This window comes from Pocillopora verrucosa, chromosome 8, assembly GCF_036669915.1.
Source record: "Pocillopora verrucosa isolate sample1 chromosome 8, ASM3666991v2, whole genome shotgun sequence".
In the NCBI taxonomy this organism is placed as follows: domain Eukaryota; kingdom Metazoa; phylum Cnidaria; class Anthozoa; order Scleractinia; family Pocilloporidae; genus Pocillopora; species Pocillopora verrucosa.
In genome coordinates, this window is record NC_089319.1 from 17,566,611 (window position 1) to 17,586,826 (window position 20,216).

General features: G+C 41.3%; 1 protein-coding gene across 3 annotated transcripts in view; it reads right to left on the reverse strand.

Moving 5' to 3' along the window:
• Positions 1-1,526: 1,526 nt before the first annotated feature.
• Positions 1,527-20,216, reverse strand: part of LOC131780015 (uncharacterized) — a 36,068-nt gene continuing 17,378 nt past the window's right edge. For all 3 annotated transcript variants that reach the window (XM_066170544.1, XM_066170543.1, XM_066170542.1), the window contains 16 exons: positions 19,549-19,742; positions 18,900-19,041; positions 17,420-17,772; positions 16,353-16,494; positions 15,421-15,752; positions 14,513-14,651; positions 13,252-13,595; positions 12,805-12,946; positions 11,928-12,104; positions 7,105-7,290; positions 6,487-6,663; positions 5,727-5,915; positions 4,500-4,676; positions 2,829-3,122; positions 1,900-2,205; positions 1,527-1,653 (listed from right to left, as the gene is read on the reverse strand). In XM_066170544.1, coding sequence (XP_066026641.1) covers positions 1,901-2,205; positions 2,829-3,122; positions 4,500-4,676; positions 5,727-5,915; positions 6,487-6,663; positions 7,105-7,290; positions 11,928-12,104; positions 12,805-12,946; positions 13,252-13,595; positions 14,513-14,651; positions 15,421-15,752; positions 16,353-16,494; positions 17,420-17,772; positions 18,900-19,041; positions 19,549-19,742 — 3,293 coding nt within the window. In that variant the 3' untranslated portion in view covers positions 1,527-1,653; position 1,900. The remainder of the gene's footprint in view (positions 1,654-1,899; positions 2,206-2,828; positions 3,123-4,499; positions 4,677-5,726; positions 5,916-6,486; positions 6,664-7,104; positions 7,291-11,927; positions 12,105-12,804; positions 12,947-13,251; positions 13,596-14,512; positions 14,652-15,420; positions 15,753-16,352; positions 16,495-17,419; positions 17,773-18,899; positions 19,042-19,548; positions 19,743-20,216) is intronic.

Genomic DNA, 20,216 nt, shown 5'->3' on the forward strand with positions numbered 1-20,216 from the left:
AGAACACAGAAAAAGCAGTGCACGAGATACTACACGTAACAAGTAGGACACAACATACAGTGCGCGAGATACAAAACGTAACAAGTAGAACAGAACAAAACAGTGCGCGAGATACTACACGTAACAAGTAAAACACAGAAGAAACAGTGCGCGCGATACTACACGTAACAAGTAGAACACAGAACAAAACAGTGCGCGAGATACAACACGTAACAAGTAGAACACAGAACAAACAGTGCGCGAGATACTACATGTAAGAAAAAGAACACAGAGGAAACAGAACAAAACAGTGCGCGAGATACTACACGTAACAAATAGAACACAGAACAAACTGTGCAAGATGCTAAACGTGACAAGTAAAACACAGAGCAAAACAGTACGTGAGATAATACGTGTAACAAATAGAACACAGAAAAAGCAGTGCACGAGATACTACACGTAACAAGTAGGACACAACATACAGTGCGCGAGATACAAAACGTAACAAGTAGAACAGAACAAAACAGTGCGCGAGATACTACACGTAACAACTAGAACACAGAGCAAAACACTGCGCGAGATATGCACGTAACAAGTAGAAAACAAAACATACAGTACGCGAGATACTACACGTAACAAATAGAATACAGAATCTACAGTGCGTGAGATACTACACGTAACAAGTAGAATACAAAACATACAGTGCGCGAGATACTACACTTTACAAATATGGCACGGAACAAGCTGTGCGCGAGATACTACACGTAACAAATACAACACAGAACAAACAGGGCGCGACATACTACGCGTAACAAATAAACCACAGAACAAAACAGCACGTGAGGCACTACACGTAACAAATACAACACAGAACAAACAGTGCGCGACATACTACATGTAATAGCTAGATCACAGAACAAAACAGTGCGCGAGATACTACACTTAGCACAGAACAAACAGTATGCAAGATGCTACACGTTACAAAAAGAACACAGAAAATGCAATGTGCGAGATACTACACGTTACAAAAAGAACACAGAACATACAGTGCGTGAAATACTACACGTAACAAATAGAACACAGGTTATACAGTGTGCGAGATACTACACGTAACAAATAGAACATCGAACAAACAGCGCGAGAGATACTACACGAAACAAATAGAACCCAGAACATACAGTGCGTGAGATACTGCACGTAACAAATAGAACACCGAACAAACAGCGTGAGAGATACTACACGTAACAAATAGAACGCTAAAGAGGCAATACGAGAGATTCTACACCTAACAAGTAAAACAAACCTCAAAGCCGCTGTGGAACCGTCGCATGTGACGGAACAACACAACTGAAGCGTAGGAGACTATAGGTGGGGCAGTTAATCGGGCTGCTTTACAATCCAAACAAAAAGAAGCGGGGCGGGGGGAGGGGGCGGTGTACTTCTTTCCCCCTCTCTTTGCCGCATTCTTGAAAGATGTACATTTGGGAAAGTATATTTTTTAAGAGAACTTTACCGTAAAGCTAAATATCAGATAATAAACTAGCACAGAGGTTTTAATGTTCCTTCTTTATTCCCAACAGACTAATACCCACGTGCTTATATTTCAATCTTAATAATAGATATTCATTTTAGAAAGCCATTTCACATCTGGTTCGGATAATAACACTCTGACATCTGTAAGAAACGTATGAATAGAAATAAATTGATATTTGCATGATGAAATTGAATTCAAAACGTATTCAAACAACAAGAAATGTAATTGAGCTTAAAAACTATGAGAAATTTCCAATTTATTGTTGTGCGTAATCGGGGACTGTGTTTGAGAAAACTCGCGCAGCACTTTAAACCAGATGGAAGACTGAATCCAAGTGCACGCTGGTCACTCATCTTTGAAGGGGAAAAAAGAAAGGAGAAACATACCTTATCCTTGCAGCTGATAAACGAAGATATCAGCGTTAATCTCGGCTCCAACACCGTTACCAGTCTTCTTCGAGATTGTACACGCATTAGATTTTCCGTAGTCGTCATATACCGAAGCTGCATTGTCAGCAGACCAACATCCTTTATCGTCGATACCAAAGGTTTTGTAGCCAAACTTCTCGGCCTTCTCTTGGCAGTACTCAACCATAGCTTCAGTACCGGACACACTCCCGACATTTTTATCGAAAGCTTGGGGCAAAATTGCAGGAGCACTGTTTAAAAAGCAGTCCACTGCCTTAAATTCACCTGTTTTTAAAAGAAACGTGTTTAAAAGCGTTCTTTTATTAAAATATAAACTTAACATAAAATTATAGAAGATTTCACACGCAAGCTTCCTGGCGAAAAATGAGGCATGCTCTCGCGCTATGTTCGCTTTTGTTAATTTCAAAGAAATATTATGATATTCTGTGACGAAACCAGTGTGAAACTATTACGAACCAAAATGGAGGTGAGAACTTGAACTTTCATGATCATTTCGTTATGAGTGGAAATTTCACTGTGAAGTCGATTTAACTACATGGGAGTCAAAGGTTTCCTGCAATTTGACTTTCAGGTATACACGCAGTTTTAAAAATGTTTTCGCGATTATAGCTCCCCCCCCCCAAAAAAAAAAAAAGAAAGAAATTCTGCATGCGCAAACTCATCTCACATGTCGGTGCTGTGCGAAAAAAAGCACAGATTCCTTTTTGAAATGTGTCGGCTTAGCAATAAATAAAAGACGTCACTTTTAAGTTCCTCGCTCATTTGGACATTATATGATCTAAAACTGAACAGACACAAGGCAAATTGGGATCCACTTGTTGTGTGACACTCCCGTCGCTTGTGTATATCACTATTCACATACGAACAGGTTCGTTATGATCCTTTACCTTTGCCATCCATGCGATACACGAACACTGTGAGGGACTCTGTAAAGCCAGTACCATAGTCTTTCTTTTTCTTACATAGTCCCGATTTTCCAATCTTATCGTAGGATTTCTCTGGGTTATCACTTGTCCAGCATCTTTTGTCATCCATACCAAACAATTTGATTCCTTGAGCCTTAGCCTCTTTTACACATGCGTCGAATCTCTTGCCAATTTGAGAGATACTTCCTGCTCTTAAGAAATACTTATCGAGTGCTTTAGCTTTCATAATATAGCAGCCCATTGGCTTCCAGGCAGCTGTTGATCAAAAAACAAAGTTAAATCGCTCGAGACTTTCCCTATTCCATTACTCAGCTCAAAATGTAAAAACCTATCGGTGAATTAAATTAATTTCTCAGAAACCATGCCAGGAAACTAATTCTCCAATCAGTACGCTATTTATGTGATGTTAATTGTGGCGTCTGTGCGCATAAAATACCTCTTAATTACCGAGTACTAGGTCCGTACTGTACGTTACGGGCCAAGTTTTGTCCGCTCGGTTTTGTGGCCCAAGCCTAAAGCACGCAGGCCATAAATCCGAGTAGAAAAAGCAAGGTTTTGTAACTTAATTACGGACTGGGTAAACAAGGTTAGAAAGATATTTATTATATCTCTTGGTTCAAATAGAGGGGGAAGATTTCTATTCAAACAAACTTTTGAAATTAGCAGGCGATACAGAGAAGAACGTCCTGCTTAGTTTACTAATCATAGCGCACGTACCAACTGAGAGATATAACTAAGCTTGATATCAACTAATGATTTGTTTCACGTTTTTATTTGACTGGTCGAGAGTGGGAACATAAGTTTTTCTATCCCAATCAGAGAGTGCATCCTTGTGTCGAAAAACCAACATAATCCTACATCGCTCTCGCAATTTGATTCAGCATTTCTCAAATCACAACACTGAAAAATAATTACTTCCCGTCGATCGTCGTGTGTATAAAAATGATTTGTCAGTATTGTAACACATGAACCTTCATTTTGATTGAAGATGCAAACTCAAATCGTAAACATGGAGCGCTTTTCGATTGTGTCGTGAAACTAAAATCAAAGTAATCACAACAACAACCAATCAGAAGAAAGGAAAATGGCTATAAGAGCCAATGAGAAATCAAAGTAGACGCAGCCAAACTGCCTAAAGCGCGGGAAAATGCGGGTGACCAAGTCGTGATTGTTTTAGTTTTGCATCCGACTGGTTGAGAGAAAGGCGTGAATTTCTGGACCAATCATAGAGCGGAGCAAAAACAAAGCGATCACGGGTCACTTTAGACACTCAATTAAAAATTTCCCTAAATCAGCCAATTAGCGACCAATTCGTCCCCAGCTGGAGAATCCTGAGTTTTTACCAATCAGTTTTATCCTTTCTGCGTTACGATAAGGTTCGAAAATCTTGAAATTTTAACCTTAAATTCCAGGGTCAATGAAACCCTTCTCTAATCTTCTTCATCGCTAATTATCCTATCCCTTTCTTGGTTTATTATGGACTCTTCTCCTTCCTCTTTCATACCGAGCTAATATTTTGTACCCCTATATTTCGATGGTAGTCCTGCATGTTGTAAAAAAAAGAAAAACTCAAAACATGTTGGTGGAACTCCTCTGAGTTTTCATAAGTATGCCATAAAAGAGTCTACTTACGTCCACAAGGATTTGTGTTGCATTCCTGAGTTTCTTTACTTGGTCCAAGGGCATTACATTTCTTTCCTCCTTTTGACGGCTTCGGTTTGTTGCATTTTCGCTTTCTTGTTTGTTGTCCTCCGCCACAAGTTTTGCTGCATTTACCCCACTTGCCCCATTTACCGTAACCACCGTCAACTGCACATAAACAAATAGTTATGTTAATCATTGCACTTGTCCAGGAAAATATTTCCGGCTTGCCAGGAGCATAATGACCCTGTAAATTGCCCTTACAGTTACAACTGTTCAAATCACTTACATTAGCAAATTTCTTTCTAGGATAACTTTTCTACGACAGGCTAAGTCTCTTTGTTTAAAAGTTGGAACGTCAGCTTATGAAAAGAGCGACTAATCAGGAAAACCTGGCCAATGGAGATCTACATGGCTTTTTTACATTCACGAAGAGTTTTTGTTTTAACAACAAGCATTACTAAAGTTAAGTTTAAATTTTTTTGGGAGGAAAGTATCTCTTGTAATCAGACTGAATTCCTTTATTGCTATGCCGGAAGTTGAAGTAACTTTAATATTCTGCAATCCTAGATTACAAACAGGAATCCACGCGTGGCCATGAAATGACCTCTTTTTTATCGATTTGCCCTTCTTGACTGTCAGTATCAACGAAGTAACCGCAGAAAACACGAATGAGTGAAATAGCTTGCAAAATGAGACCGGAACCCCTACTCTGCTTTCATCAGTAATACTTTGAACAATAAATTGCGTACAGCGTTTTGCAAAAATCAGATATGTGCAGGGCGTTAAGAGCTAGTTACTCTAAAAAAATGCGTGCCATCGATATGGAACTATCAATTGATTAAAACCACAGCATTTAGAAACATAAAAGAGGGGTAACTTAAAAGGTAAAAAAGAAGGACATTTTCCCTACTACATTGTCTGGTGCTTTATCATTCATGTATCATTTTACCAAATAAAGCCATGATAACGTGCAAAATATGCCACGGTATTACTTTAAACAGCAGGGCAAAAATACGGCGCAACAAAATGGCCGCACTGAAAAATCCAAACCTTTTTTCGTTTTTTTGAGCGTGAATTTTAGAGAAACAAAATTTAATCGCGATAGAATTTGTTGCCCTCCACTGTGAAGTACTACGTTCGTGTCTCTGATTTGACAAACGATGTATTTTCGCAGTCTTTTGTTCAGCACGCGTGAAATAAAGTGTGTATACTTACCGGGGCATTTGGAGACTTTCGGTTTGCACTCCTCCGTCTCAGTGTCCTTTCCAAGTCTAGAGCAGTCTTTACCGCCATTCGCAGGTTTTGGACTGTCGCACAGCCTGTCACGTCTTCTTGTGCCTTTCTTGCTTCCGCAAGTAACTGAACACTCGCTCCACTTTCCCCATTGGCCGTATCCACCATCAACTGCAAAATACACACAGCAGGTTTTTAATCATGCACAATAGAGCAGTTTTGAATGGAGTTTCATAATACCAAACCCAAAACAATCACAACAACCAATCATAGGAAGGGAATGTCACCAGGTGCCAATGAGAACTCGAAGTAAAAGCAGTCCAACCGCCTGAAGCACGGGAAAACGCGTGCGACCAAGTCACAAATAAAATCTGATTGGTTGAGAAAGTGGCGTGATTTTTGTGGACCAATTACATAACGAAGTAAAGCAAAACAAAGCAATCTCAGATTTTTTTCGTCACTTGATTTAAATGTGTTGCTCTTTTTAGCGATGTAATAATGCTAGACCAAAGAAATCAATAGATTTTTGCTGCATTACTGTAATATAAGGCACGAGGACAGATAAGCTACGATCAATCACATATCTATATCTGAGAAACCCAATCCTATAGAAGGGTTATAGTGTGCCTCTGCGATCCGGTGTGTTCCATTCAACGTCCCTACCTCCTCCACTGTAAAAGACAAAGAAAACGATGATATCAGAAAGATTATAATCACAACGGGGGCAAATATGAATACGTACTGGGGCATGGAGCAGTACCACATTCCTGAGTCTCACTTGACGGTCCAAGACCTGAACAGTCTCTTCCCCCATTCAATGGCATAGGGTTGGTACACTGTCGATGGCGGTTGCGTCTTCCTCCACCGCATGTCAAGGAGCAATCTGACCACTGTTCCCATTGGGTGTAACCTCCGTCAACTTTAAAATAACAATAAGATCAAACGGAGTGCATGCTGTTAGAAGTTTTCTCTTTTGTACATCCTGTATTTTCAGCTTGGAGAATCTTAGGTCAGATACGGTTCTTTTAATTGTGTTTTTTGTTTGACTGTCTTTTTCTACCTCATTGAAATTTACTAATGAAAATTACTTACCACTTTAACCTAACCCGTGTCAATAAATTTGTTGTCTTAGTAATGGCCGATGGTTGCCAGCAAAAAAAAAAAAAAAAGGTCTACTTCTTCCGTGCATCGATAAAAACATAGGCCCATAATTTAAAACTCAAAATATCCTAGAGACCGCTACACGAAGTAAAAAAGAGAATTGCGGTTCATCCTCCTTGCACCGGAAGCTGGAGCGCACTTACCATTACGTCACTGACACTTTCTTTGCATTGTAAATAACGATTAACCTAAGTTCTACCTGGTTTACCAGGGCATTGCCCTTCGTTACAACTTCTTGTAGAAGAACTTGGTCCTAGTCCACTGCAGTCTTTTCCACCGTACTGTGGTGGGGGATTAGTGCATGTCCGCTCACGTGTCTGTTCCCCACCTCCACAAGTCTTTGAACAATCACCATATGCTGTCCAAGCAGAGTAGCCGCCATTGACTGCAAATATATCACGGAGACTTCAACATGGCAATTCAGCTTCGTTAAGACTCACTAAGGGTTTAAAAAACCTTTCACTCTGAATTCTGACATTCTCTCGTTTTTAAGCGCATGCACCTAGACCTTTTTACCCAGCGGTTTTCTCTCTGCGGCAGACTCATTCACTCACGCGTACCAGAGCCAAAAAAGAAGAGCTCAGATAAGTCATTTAGAAACACAGTTTCTGATCTTTTGGACCTGCCCATCTCTGAGAATGACAGGTTAAAACGTTTTACCATATGTAAAAACGCTTTTTTCGTTTCGGATCTTTTTGGTGAATTGGTCTAAAGAGCATAGTCGGAGAGGGTGGTATGGAAAGAAGGGATAGAAAAGAAGAAAGGAAAACCTTGTAGAGTGGAGAGAGGTCTAAAGAGCATAGTCGGAGAGGGTGGTATGGAAAGAAGGGATAGAAAAGAAGAAAGGAAAACGTTGTAGAGTGGAGAGAAGTCTAAAGAGCATAGTCGGAGAGGGTGGTATGGAAAGAAGGGATAGAAAAGAAGAAAGGAAAACGTTGTAGAGTGGAGAGAGGTCTAAAGAGCATAGTCGGAGAGGGTGGTATGGAAAGAAGGGATAGAAAAGAAGAAAGGAAAACCTTGTAGAGTGGAGAGAGGTCTAAAGAGCATAGTCGGAGAGGGTGGTATGGAAAGAAGGGATAGAAAAGAAGAAAGGAAAACGTTGTAGAGTGGAGAGAGGTCTAAATAGCATAGTCGGAGAGGGTGGTATGGAAAGAAGGGATAGAAAAGAAGAAAGGAAAACGTTGTAGAGTGGAGAGAGGTCTAAAGAGCATAGTCGGAGAGGGTGGTATGGAAAGAAGGGATAGAAAAGAAGAAAGGAAAACGTTGTAGAGTGGAGAGAGGTCTAAAGAGCATAGTCGGAGAGGGTGGTATGGAAAGAAGGGATAGAAAAGAAGAAAGGAAAACGTTGTAGAGTGGAGAGAGGTCTAAAGAGCATAGTCGGAGAGGGTGGTATGGAAAGAAGGGATAGAAAAGAAGAAAGGAAAACGTTGTAGAGTGGAGAGAAGTCTAAAGAGCATAGTCGGAGAGGGTGGTATGGAAAGAAGGGATAGAAAAGAAGAAAGGAAAACGTTGTAGAGTGGAGAGAGGTCTAAAGAGCATAGTCGGAGAGGGTGGTATGGAAAGAAGGGATAGAAAAGAAGAAAGGAAAACGTTGTAGAGTGGAGAGAGGTCCAAAGAGCATAGTCGGAGAGGGTGGTATGGAAAGAAGGGATAGAAAAGAAGAAAGGAAAACCTTGTAGAGTGGAGAGAGGTCTAAAGAGCATAGTCGGAGAGGGTGGTATGGAAAGAAGGGATAGAAAAGAAGAAAAGAAAACGTTGTTGAGTGGAGAGAGGTCTAAAGAGCATAGTCGGAGAGGGTGGTATGGAAAGAAGGGATAGAAAAGAAGAAAGGAAAACGTTGTAGAGTGGAGAGAGGTCTAAAGAGAATAGTCGGAGAGGGTGGTATGGAAAGAAGGGATAGAAAAGAAGAAAGGAAAACGTTGTAGAGTGGAGAGAGGTCTAAAGAGAATAGTCGGAGAGGGTGGTATGGAAATAAGGGATAGAAAAGAAGAAAGGAAAACGTTGTAGAGTGGAGAGAGGTCTAAAGAGCATAGTCGGAGAGGGTGGTATGGAAATAAGGGATAGAAAAGAAGAAAGGAAAACGTTGTAGATTGGAGAGAGGTCTAAAGAGAATAGTCGGAGAGGGTGGTATGGAAAGAAGGGATAGAAAAGAAGAAAGGAAAACCTTGTAGAGTGGAGAGAGGTCTAAAGAGCATAGTCGGAGAGGGTGGTATGGAAAGAAGGGATAGAAAAGAAGAAAGGAAAAAGTTGTAGGGTGGAGAGAGGTCTAAAGAGCATAGTCGGAGAGGGTGGTATGGAAAGAAGGGATAGAAAAGAAGAAAGGAAAACGTTGTAGGGTGGAGAGAGGTCTAAAGAGCATAGTCGGAGAGGGTGGTATGGAAAGAAGGGATAGAAAAGAAGAAAGGAAAACTTTGTAGAGTGGAGAGAGGTCTAAAGAGCATAGTCGGAGAGGGTGGTATGGAAAGAAGGGATAGAAAAGAAGAAAGGAAAACGTTGTAGGGTGGAGAGAAGTCTAAAGAGCATAGTCGGAGAGGGTGGTATGGAAAGAAGGGATAGAAAAGAAGAAAGGAAAACGTTGTAGAGTGGAGAGAGGTCTAAAGAGCATAGTCGGAGAGGGTGGTATGGAAAGAAGGGATAGAAAAGAAGAAAGGAAAACGTTGTAGAGTGGAGAGAGGTCTAAAGAGCATAGTCGGAGAGGGTGGTATGGAAAGAAGGGATAGAAAAGAAGAAAGGAAAACGTTGTAGAGTGGAGAGAGGTCTAAAGAGCATAGTCGGAGAGGGTGGTATGGAAAGAAGGGATAGAAAAGAAGAAAGGAAAACGTTGTAGAGTGGAGAGAGGTCTAAAGAGCATAGTCGGAGAGGGTGGTATGGAAAGAAGGGATAGAAAAGAAGAAAGGAAAACGTTGTAGAGTGGAGAGAAGTCTAAAGAGCATAGTCGGAGAGGGTGGTATGGAAAGAAGGGATAGAAAAGAAGAAAGGAAAACGTTGTAGAGTGGAGAGAGGTCTAAAGAGCATAGTCGGAGAGGGTGGTATGGAAAGAAGGGATAGAAAAGAAGAAAGGAAAACGTTGTAGAGTGGAGAGAGGTCCAAAGAGCATAGTCGGAGAGGGTGGTATGGAAAGAAGGGATAGAAAAGAAGAAAGGAAAACCTTGTAGAGTGGAGAGAGGTCTAAAGAGCATAGTCGGAGAGGGTGGTATGGAAAGAAGGGATAGAAAAGAAGAAAAGAAAACGTTGTTGAGTGGAGAGAGGTCTAAAGAGCATAGTCGGAGAGGGTGGTATGGAAAGAAGGGATAGAAAAGAAGAAAGGAAAACGTTGTAGAGTGGAGAGAGGTCTAAAGAGAATAGTCGGAGAGGGTGGTATGGAAATAAGGGATAGAAAAGAAGAAAGGAAAACGTTGTAGAGTGGAGAGAGGTCTAAAGAGAATAGTCGGAGAGGGTGGTATGGAAATAAGGGATAGAAAAGAAGAAAGGAAAACGTTGTAGAGTGGAGAGAGGTCTAAAGAGCATAGTCGGAGAGGGTGGTATGGAAATAAGGGATAGAAAAGAAGAAAGGAAAACGTTGTAGATTGGAGAGAGGTCTAAAGAGAATAGTCGGAGAGGGTGGTATGGAAAGAAGGGATAGAAAAGAAGAAAGGAAAACGTTGTAGAGTGGAGAGAGGTCTAAAGAGCATAGTCGGAGAGGGTGGTATGGAAAGAAGGGATAGAAAAGAAGAAAGGAAAAAGTTGTAGGGTGGAGAGAGGTCTAAAGAGCATAGTCGGAGAGGGTGGTATGGAAAGAAGGGATAGAAAAGAAGAAAGGAAAACGTTGTAGGGTGGAGAGAGGTCTAAAGAGCATAGTCGGAGAGGGTGGTATGGAAAGAAGGGATAGAAAAGAAGAAAGGAAAACTTTGTAGAGTGGAGAGAGGTCTAAAGAGCATAGTCGGAGAGGGTGGTATGGAAAGAAGGGATAGAAAAGAAGAAAGGAAAACGTTGTAGGGTGGAGAGAAGTCTAAAGAGCATAGTCGGAGAGGGTGGTATGGAAAGAAGGGATAGAAAAGAAGAAAGGAAAACGTTGTAGAGTGGAGAGAGGTCTAAAGAGCATAGTCGGAGAGGGTGGTATGGAAAGAAGGGATAGAAAAGAAGAAAGGAAAACGTTGTAGGGTGGAGAGAGGTCTAAAGAGCATAGTCGGAGAGGGTGGTATGGAAAGAAGGGATAGAAAAGAAGAAAGGAAAACGTTGTAGAGTGGAGAGAGGTCTAAAGAGCATAGTCGGAGAGGGTGGTATGGAAAGAAGGGATAGAAAAGAAGAAAGGAAAACGTTGTAGAGTGGAGAGAGGTCTAAAGAGCATAGTCGGAGAGGGTGGTATGGAAAGAAGGGATAGAAAAGAAGAAAGGAAAACGTTGTAGAGTGGAGAGAGGTCTAAAGAGCATAGTCGGAGAGGGTGGTATGGAAAGAAGGGATAGAAAAGAAGAAAGGAAAACGTTGTAGAGTGGAGAGAGGTCTAAAGAGCATAGTCGGAGAGGGTGGTATGGAAAGAAGGGATAGAAAAGAAGAAAGGAAAACGTTGTAGGGTGGAGAGAGGTCTAAAGAGCATAGTCGGAGAGGGTGGTATGGAAAGAAGGGATAGAAAAGAAGAAAGGAAAACGTTGTAGAGTGGAGAGAGGTCTAAAGAGCATAGTCGGAGAGGGTGGTATGGAAAGAAGGGATAGAAAAGAAGAAAGGAAAACGTTGTAGAGTGGAGAGAGGTCTAAAGAGCATAGTCGGAGAGGGTGGTATGGAAAGAAGGGATAGAAAAGAAGAAAGGAAAACGTTGTAGAGTGGAGAGAGGTCCAAAGAGAATCGCTGAACGAAGGGTCTGTAAAGGTAAAAAGGGAGAAGGGTGAGATGAAGGAAAGAGAAGGATGAGGGAGAAGGAGGAGGGACAGACAGGAAGAAAGAAGTGCCGGGAGGCGGAGAAGGAGAAAGTGGGAGAGGGCGTAGAGGCTATAGAGGCGAAAAAGGAAAAAAAAAACAGAATGATTTTTGTTGTTCTTGTAATCATACCTGGGCAGCCTCCAGCATCGCATTCTCCAGTCTCTTTGTCAGGTCCTAGGCTTGAGCAGTCCTTTCCACCGGCGCTCGGAGGAGGACTGGTACAAGTGCGAGTGCGGGTGTGACTACCCTTTCCACAGGTTTCGGAACACCGAGACCAAGCTCCCCAATTTGAATAGCCACCGTCGTCTAAAGAGAAAACCAAAATTTTGCCTCTTGCTCTCAAGTTCTCAATTTTATCATTTTTTGTTGCTATAGTCCTATCGCTTCAGTTGATTCTGATACTGCTACCGCCTGCATCAATTCCCTTCCTGCTGCCACAACAGTTACCACTTGCCATTGCTACCACTACAACCTTAAATTTGACACTCTAGGCTGAATACTACAAGCGCTGTGATTGAACGTTGGCAATAACTATTGAATCACTTTATGGACGCATGGCTGACATCATACAAAAATGTTTCCTTTGCTTTACGTAGCCCACAATGATTGAAATTTTTGAGAATTTTGTCTGTATTGATAAAGTGAAATCTTTAACCCGATCTAGCAATAGCTTTTCATTACCACATTTTATTCGTACCAAATTTTGACGTAATCAGTGGTCTATTTTTTGAGCAGACATACGGTAACGTGAATTGTATTTGTTCGATATACCATAGAGAGTTATGTGAATTAGGGCTAAGTGAAGCTAATTAATCCGTAAAGAAAATGCCGACAAAGCATTCATCTTTCACGTAATAGAATGTGTACGATTCGATGATTTGAAAAAATTGGCGTGCAAAACTTCCAACGTGATACGCAATAAGTGTCAAACATAGATACTCTGAATTGTCTATAAACAATTACTAGGTTAGTTTAAAATCATATGATCAAGATAAACGGATCGTACTTGACTTGCAACCGTAAAACTCGAGCCTCATCGCAATGTAGGTTTGCCATTTCTCTGGAATGATCCTCAAATATCGTGCCCTGATAGGTGGGTCCAATTCGTGGCCAACAACGGTATAACGATCGCTATTTGCCTGAAATGTCTTATCACATAAAAAGAAAAAGAAAAAAGATATTCGAGAGAGATCAATCCACTACCAAAGCGTTCTCGTAGAGGGCTTGGTCTCTGTCTCACATTTACAGAATGCGTACTTTTTCATCTATCCGCGATATAAGGACTTGAATCTTCACCAATTTTGCCCTTGTACATTCTGTGGCCTCAACATACAATATTTATTATTTCATTTAACGGCCCTCATTACTGAACAGCTGGGCAATGAATTAGCGACAAATATCAAGCTATAGATGATAAACAGTTTTTTACAATCCCTCGATGGGAACAACAAACCTTTGTGTGTCCTTCGGGTTGGTACTGCGTAAAGTAAGACCCATCATCGCTGTATCTAAGTGTGTATTCCTTCACCCACTGTGAGCCATCTTGTCGACCCTGGGTGTCAATCCGTGTAATTGTTGTCTCGACCCCAAAGTCAACCTGAAACCATTGGTTGAGGTCTTGCGTTTTTGCAATCCAGGATCCACCGCGACCACTGGCAGCCGTTTGATGTAGTCTGGCCATTCCAGGCGCATAAGTGGCACTCAGCATCGACGAAGCTGTCAATACTGAATCTGGCAACCTACCATTTTGCATACCGAGTTGCATCTGACAGGTGGGCGTTTCCGGAATTTTAAACCCTGTAGAGAAAAGGTAGATTTTTCATATTTGGCGCTCTTTAGAGGGATTGACAAAAAACCAAAACCAAGGTAATCACCGTAGCTAATGGGAGCAGTTAAGAAGATTGTTAGGGGGAAAAGAGAACAAAAATGTAAAACAAGAAAACTGTCTGAAGTTCGGGCTGACGCACGATTGGTTGTGCATTCCATACCAATCACAGAGAGAGGTTAAAGCAAAACGAATGCCATTCTAAAATTGCAATCCCACACTCCTGTCGACACCCAGTTAAAAGCAACTCTAGTATAAGTATTCATACACTTTCAAGGCAAACATATTTGTGTAACAAGTTCCTCACAAGACGCACAACATCACCTTAAGGCGGGGCTACTCATTTATCACCTGGAGGGTCGGAAAGTATGGGGTGGGGGGGGGACCCCACTTGGTTTTGAAGGGGAGCAGATGGGGAATCAATCATCGCTATCAGAGTATAAATGGGCGACTCTAGAAGATTGACCGCCAGTTAACTGCCAATGAGGGGAGATCATAGAGTCTTGATGCAGGGGGGGGGAGGAGGGGCGGGAGAGGCTTAAGTAATTTTCTAATAGAGTTAACGTCACAAGCTCGCGATCGACCTGCAGCCATGTTTAATTTGGAGTTAAAGTGGGCGGTAGGGGGAGGGGGAGGGGAAAGGGGAGGAGACTAATTTCTATTGCCCTACCTACCCCTTCCCTCCCTTTTTTTACCGTAGCTCACCCCCTTGGAACAAATCTCTTTCTCTCCCCAGCCTTTCACAGCTGTAAAAATCAAAGATGGCAGCTTCGTTTTCACCAAGCAAATACTGAACACTCGCTTACCAAAATTACACCTGCTCGGTGGAAGTAGAAGCGTTTGTAAATGTTAGTGCCTTGATAATGCAAAATGTTTCACGAACACGTACCTTCTGTGCAACCGTAGAGTTCGAATCGTAGAGCCTTGTAGCCATGATACTCTTTAGGGTGGAGCCGTATGTAGCGCGCGATTATGGGCGGGTTGAAGATATGTCCAACAGTCTTGGTGTCTTTATTGGCAGGAATAAGCTAGAATAAGGCATGGAAAAAAACGGAAAGTACATAAGATGAAGAGATTGCCAAATAAACACGAAAAACACTCTTGCCACTGGCGACCTTTTCTAGGGTCTCGTAGCCAATGGTATCACAGCATAAATGTTCAACCACAGGTAGCCCAAGCTCGCATAATGAGCCTTTGATTCGTCAACATGTAAACATGTTTGCGTTACACAATTAACTAAATAAAAGGATTTGTACGAAAAACAAAATAGAAGGATTGCATTACCAACCTTAAAATCTAATCTAGTCTTGAGAAAAAAAGAATTGTGCAACGTAAACATATCTGCATATTTACGAAGTCTCGTTTGCGAGCTTGGACTACTTGTGGTGCAACCAGATCTAGCTGGACTAGGATTATGGAAATTTTCTGGGGTTGATTTTTCAATGTCGAAAAGTCATTAACGGCTAGTCATTCACATCATTCCTTAAAAAAAACAACAACAAAAAAAGGACTAACATATTGTCTCACTCAAGCCTTATCAAGCGACCATTTTCATGAAAAAACGTTCACTCTATTTCTTTAAACTCAGGGCGGATGTCTCCCATAAAACCGTTCATGAATCACGCTTTTTAGGTGTCACAGTTTTTGCAATCGAATGTAACACCAGGGTCAATCATTATATTTTACTTAAATCGTTCATGATATTTTCGTCAACAGCAAAACCTTTCCTTGCTTTCACTATTGATAATGAACCTGGACCACATACGACTTAACGGAAGTTCTTATCAGACAATTTACCTGATTCTCTTTGTAGGCGAGGTAAGGGCCGCCTTCAACACTATACGTTACGTAGTAGTTTTTGGTGTAATGTCCCACTTTGTACCGTCCCTGAGTGGCAATACGAGTTATCTTCGTGATTTCTCCGAGATCAACTTGAATAAACTGACCGTCATCGTGCGACTTTGGAAACCAAGCTGCATGGACATTTGAGGGCAATGTATTGTCGAGTCTGGCGTACTGTGGGAGATATGAATCACTGTAGCTAGAGGTGGCAGTGATAGCGCTGTTGGGTATCTTGCCGCTTTTCATTCCAAGTTCTGACTGACATTCCAGCTTGGGTGGTACAAATCCTGCAGAAAGAAAATTATTTTAGCTAATCTTCTCAGTAGTAAAGGGGTTGAGATCTACAAACGTCCTGACGTCTCTATTTCCGTTTGACATGCAGTAAAAAGGAACCATTTTAAAAACAGGAGGATTTCAATTCAAATGGTGTGCGCGTCGTTTTCCATTAAAAACGACGCATCCAAGTTCCATTCCTAAAAAATGATTCCAGTTATTTGAAAAGAGAGAAAGGAGGAAACAAAAAATTAAAATGTACAAAGCATTGCTGCATTAGCTCGAATAAAATCAAAAGTTTTTTCCATTGTCCAAAAGCTACCTACTATAACAACTGCCAAAAATAACAGGATTATACAACATGGCGACCAGTCATTATTTATCGTGGAGGATCGGAGTATTTTACGGGGGGGATCAAGTGGTTTTTAGGGGCGACAGAGGGGGTTTCAGTATCAGTTTTCTCTACCAGAGTTTAAAGAGAGTCTAGAAAAAATTGACTCTCGAAGAGGCGATCATTAGAATATTTCAAGTAAATTTCACTGTGACACAACCAAAATCTTCCGAAACCGCCGCCCCCTTCGGAAATAAAAAATGATAGGTCTCTTATCTGCTACCTTCTTTACAGCCGTAAAATTCTGCTCTCAAGGAAATATGGGACTGCCACGTTTCTGGACGAATCCGGATGTATCTTGTTATAATTGGTTTATGTAATTTGTTTTTTACCACTGTGAATCTATCGTAGCTGCCGTGGAACACCTGCAATATTCATTTCACAAACATTTACTAATTACACTATCGATTAAGATGAAGTGAATCATATGTTAAGAATCTTCTTTTTTACAATTTCACCGCACCTTAGACCGAGCGTGAATTTTTTTTGTCTCACCACTACATCCAATTTCCTATGCCGACCCATCAAAATTCCTTCATGCTGCTGTTTTTTTTTTTTCATTTTCCTGTGGCAAGAAATTTACGTCAACAGCGAGGAAAGTGAGCAGGTCAGCAAAAAAAATAGATAGACTGCGTGGTGAGACAAAAACGAGCGCCCGTTTTTCGTTTGAATCTCGCTGCACTATTTGTCTGATGCCAGCTCTTTGCATCAAACCAAACCTTTCGAAAAAAATCACTTTGCTAACCTTTCCCAACATCACAAACTTTCTTAGAGATAAAAACACATCGCGTTTGTGAGATTAATTATTTGTCTTTTTCTTGACAATTAGACACAAACCCCCCGGGAGGGGGGGGGCCTTGTTGGTTATGTGCCACTGGCGTCTCAGAACAGCTACCGCATTATAGTCTATTACATGGTCGATTAAAGACCCCTTCGTAGTCACTTTTCAACCACAAATCTTCCCATTCTTAAATCCCTTCTTATCAGAATTTTCTTACCCCCAAAAAATGTGCGACTCCATCCTTATAGAGCACATCTTCATTTAACTGTTACTAGGAAGCTTCCCCAACCACCCAGCCCCCTCTCTTCCGCTCCCTAGCACAAACGTCCTTGACCAAAACACAAGCCGAAGTATTCTCAAAGAATATTTCATTTTCTCAGCAGACGTATTGAGCAATAATGATCCCTTAAATCCTTGAAATCAATAAAATACCCATAACTACACTAGCGAAGAACCCTGGGCCAATAGAATTCACAATGATCAGAATACTATATTCATTAGGTTGTCACCTGCTTTAAGTTGTCCTCATTGTTGAATGTTTCCCAGAACACACCATCATAGCTGAATGAAAGGCTGTAAGTTTTAACCCACTGGGCAGAATCCTGCCTTCCTTGGGTGGCTACAGCTGTGATCTGTGTCCATGTTCCGAAGTCGACCTGGAAATACTGGTCAGCATTGTTTGAGGCCGCGGCCCAGCTGCCGTATTTACCACTACCAGACATCAGGAAATGAAGTCTGCCAACGTATGGAGCATAGCTATTAGCATTTGCTGAGCTTGATGCTGTAATGGCAGAGTCTGGTATTTTACCGTTTTGCATTCCGAGGGGATCCATGCACTGTGGTGGTTTAGGCGTGGAAAATCCTACATAAAAGAAATAGAAACTTCGTTAGTGTTGAAAGCGGCGTTGAAAATGATATTTTGTCTGTTGACCATAGTTCATTTTCACTGAAGGTTCATCGAGTAGTCTTTACAAGTTAATAGCACTCTGAGGCTCAAAACTCTGTTTAATTGTTCATTTTTATTCTCGTGCAATCGGAAGGAAAGTCCACACTCTGAGATAAAATGAGGTAATTAGTTCTAATTCAAAGTATACTACATAGTAAAATTGAATTGAGACCAAAATGTCACGGTTGCACTTCCGCGTAGCTCGTCGAACCTGGATATGTAGGGTCAATAAATATCCCCCCCCCCTCCGTTTCATGACTTAGCAACTGCGCCCCTACTCTTCCCCTAACTCAACAACAGTCAACTGACAAGGCGTTAGTGTTGATGGATGAGGGGAGGGGTAGGTGCGCAGTTTCTCAAATACTGACGATGATCCGACAATTTTCAGGGCAAATTAGTGCCCAGATCGCCTGCCTCATAACTAAGGAGCAAATCGTGCGTGTGAGGTAGACAACAGCCGGTCATCGCTCATTTGTTATATAGGAAAATTTCTTTGAGAGTTTCATTTTATTGGATTAAAGATCAACTGCCGAGATGATGCGCACAAAGCCCTTTTTAGGTGTTTGCTGATTGTCATTAGGTTATCTGCAAAACACCATGACCTGACACAGTTGACACTATTAATGCTAAAGTTAAAATTTTTGATTATGGCGTTCTGGTACAATATACGCTACTCATCGAGACGGATCTTCCTCACCTTCCTAAGCAATATTTTTTCTTTACAAGGAAAGCCTCCTTCAAGGCTATTCGAAAGATTAGGTGCCTGTCGATAATTCCTCGTCAGGGTTTCTTTCTTTCCACTCATAAGTATTGAAGAACTATATTAGGTTGCCTTAAAGGTAACTTAAAGGTTAACATTGGAAATATCTAAGACATCTTGCATTTCTCAAAAATGAATAACCATTTATGAAAGCAACTGATACAGGCGATAATATTCTGTCTCTTCTGAGATCTTGTAAAAAAAAAAGGCCACTTCCTCTTATATTAGAGTTTTTTCTTTGACGTTCTTATTTACCAAAAATTTGACATTACAAGCCACATACCATCAGAGCATCCAAAGAGTTCCACTCGAAGCGACGGGTATCCTGAATATGATTTGACATTGATTTTAACAAATCGAGCAATGATGGCTGGGTTAAGAATGCGGCCAACTGCAGTCTTGTAGTCGGTATTGCCCATAAGAACCTTTTCAAAAAGGACAGTTTCAAATTTAGGAAAAGAGGACCACTCATTTTTCGCCTGAGGAGGGGGAGGGAAGAGTTTAGGGGGATTATGTGATTTTCATGGAGAACGGAGCGGGAATCAGTCGTCACCAACAGAGTATAAATGGTAAATTTTGGAAACTTGACTGCCAATTCCCTGCCCCACCCCCACCTCCACCCCCTCTCCCCCCTGTGGAGGGGGTTGGGGGTTGGGGGTTCATAATGCTATTGTAGAGCCTTATAGGGGGGTTCAGATAAATGTTATCGTGACATGACCAAAATCATCCGGGGCTTCAATGAGCAAGTTCATCACTTGAATGGAAAAGCTTAGAGTAAATTATGGAAATCATATTAAACTCAGGTCTGATAAAACAACCAGGATTTTAACTCGCATTACGCTTTCTTTTAAACTCCCTCTGAAATGCTACAGCCCTTTCATCTTTCGTTATCCATTTGGCGCCGAATAGTCTAACAGTGAGTGTAAACATACCTCGCCATTGTTGTACTTTGTAAACTCTCCTCCATCTTCTGTGGTATAGTCCAGGCTATAGGACTTTGACCACCATCCCGCGTCAGATCGGCCCTGCGTCGCAATTCTAGTTACCTTGGAAACCTTTCCCAAGTCAATCATCAGCCACTGATTCACGTCCGCATATTGGGAAATCCATCCACCCTGGTAACTCCCTAAAGATAGAAATCACTTATTGATTAGTAACGGCATATTGGGAAATCCAACTACCCCGGTAACTACCTAAAGATATAAATCACTTGTTGACTAGTATTGGCATATTGGAAAATCCAGCCACTCTGGTAACTACCTAAAGATACCAATCACTTATTGAGTAGTATCGGCATATTGGGACATCCAACCACCCGGGTAACTACCTAAAGATACAAATCACTTATTGATTAGTATTGGCATATTGGGAAATCCAACCACTTGGGTAACTCCCTAAAGATATAGATATCTTTACCTTAACATTTCAGAAAGATTTCATTTCAACACTTTGCCTTCGTTCGAGTTCTTGTCTTCACTATCAACTTTACACAATACTTAGCTGTCATGCTAGAATTGTTTCCGAGTTCTTAGCCTCCCCACTGATAGGTAAAAGGTAAAGTCTCTGCTAGAGCCTATTGGCCACCCATAGTCAAGGCTTA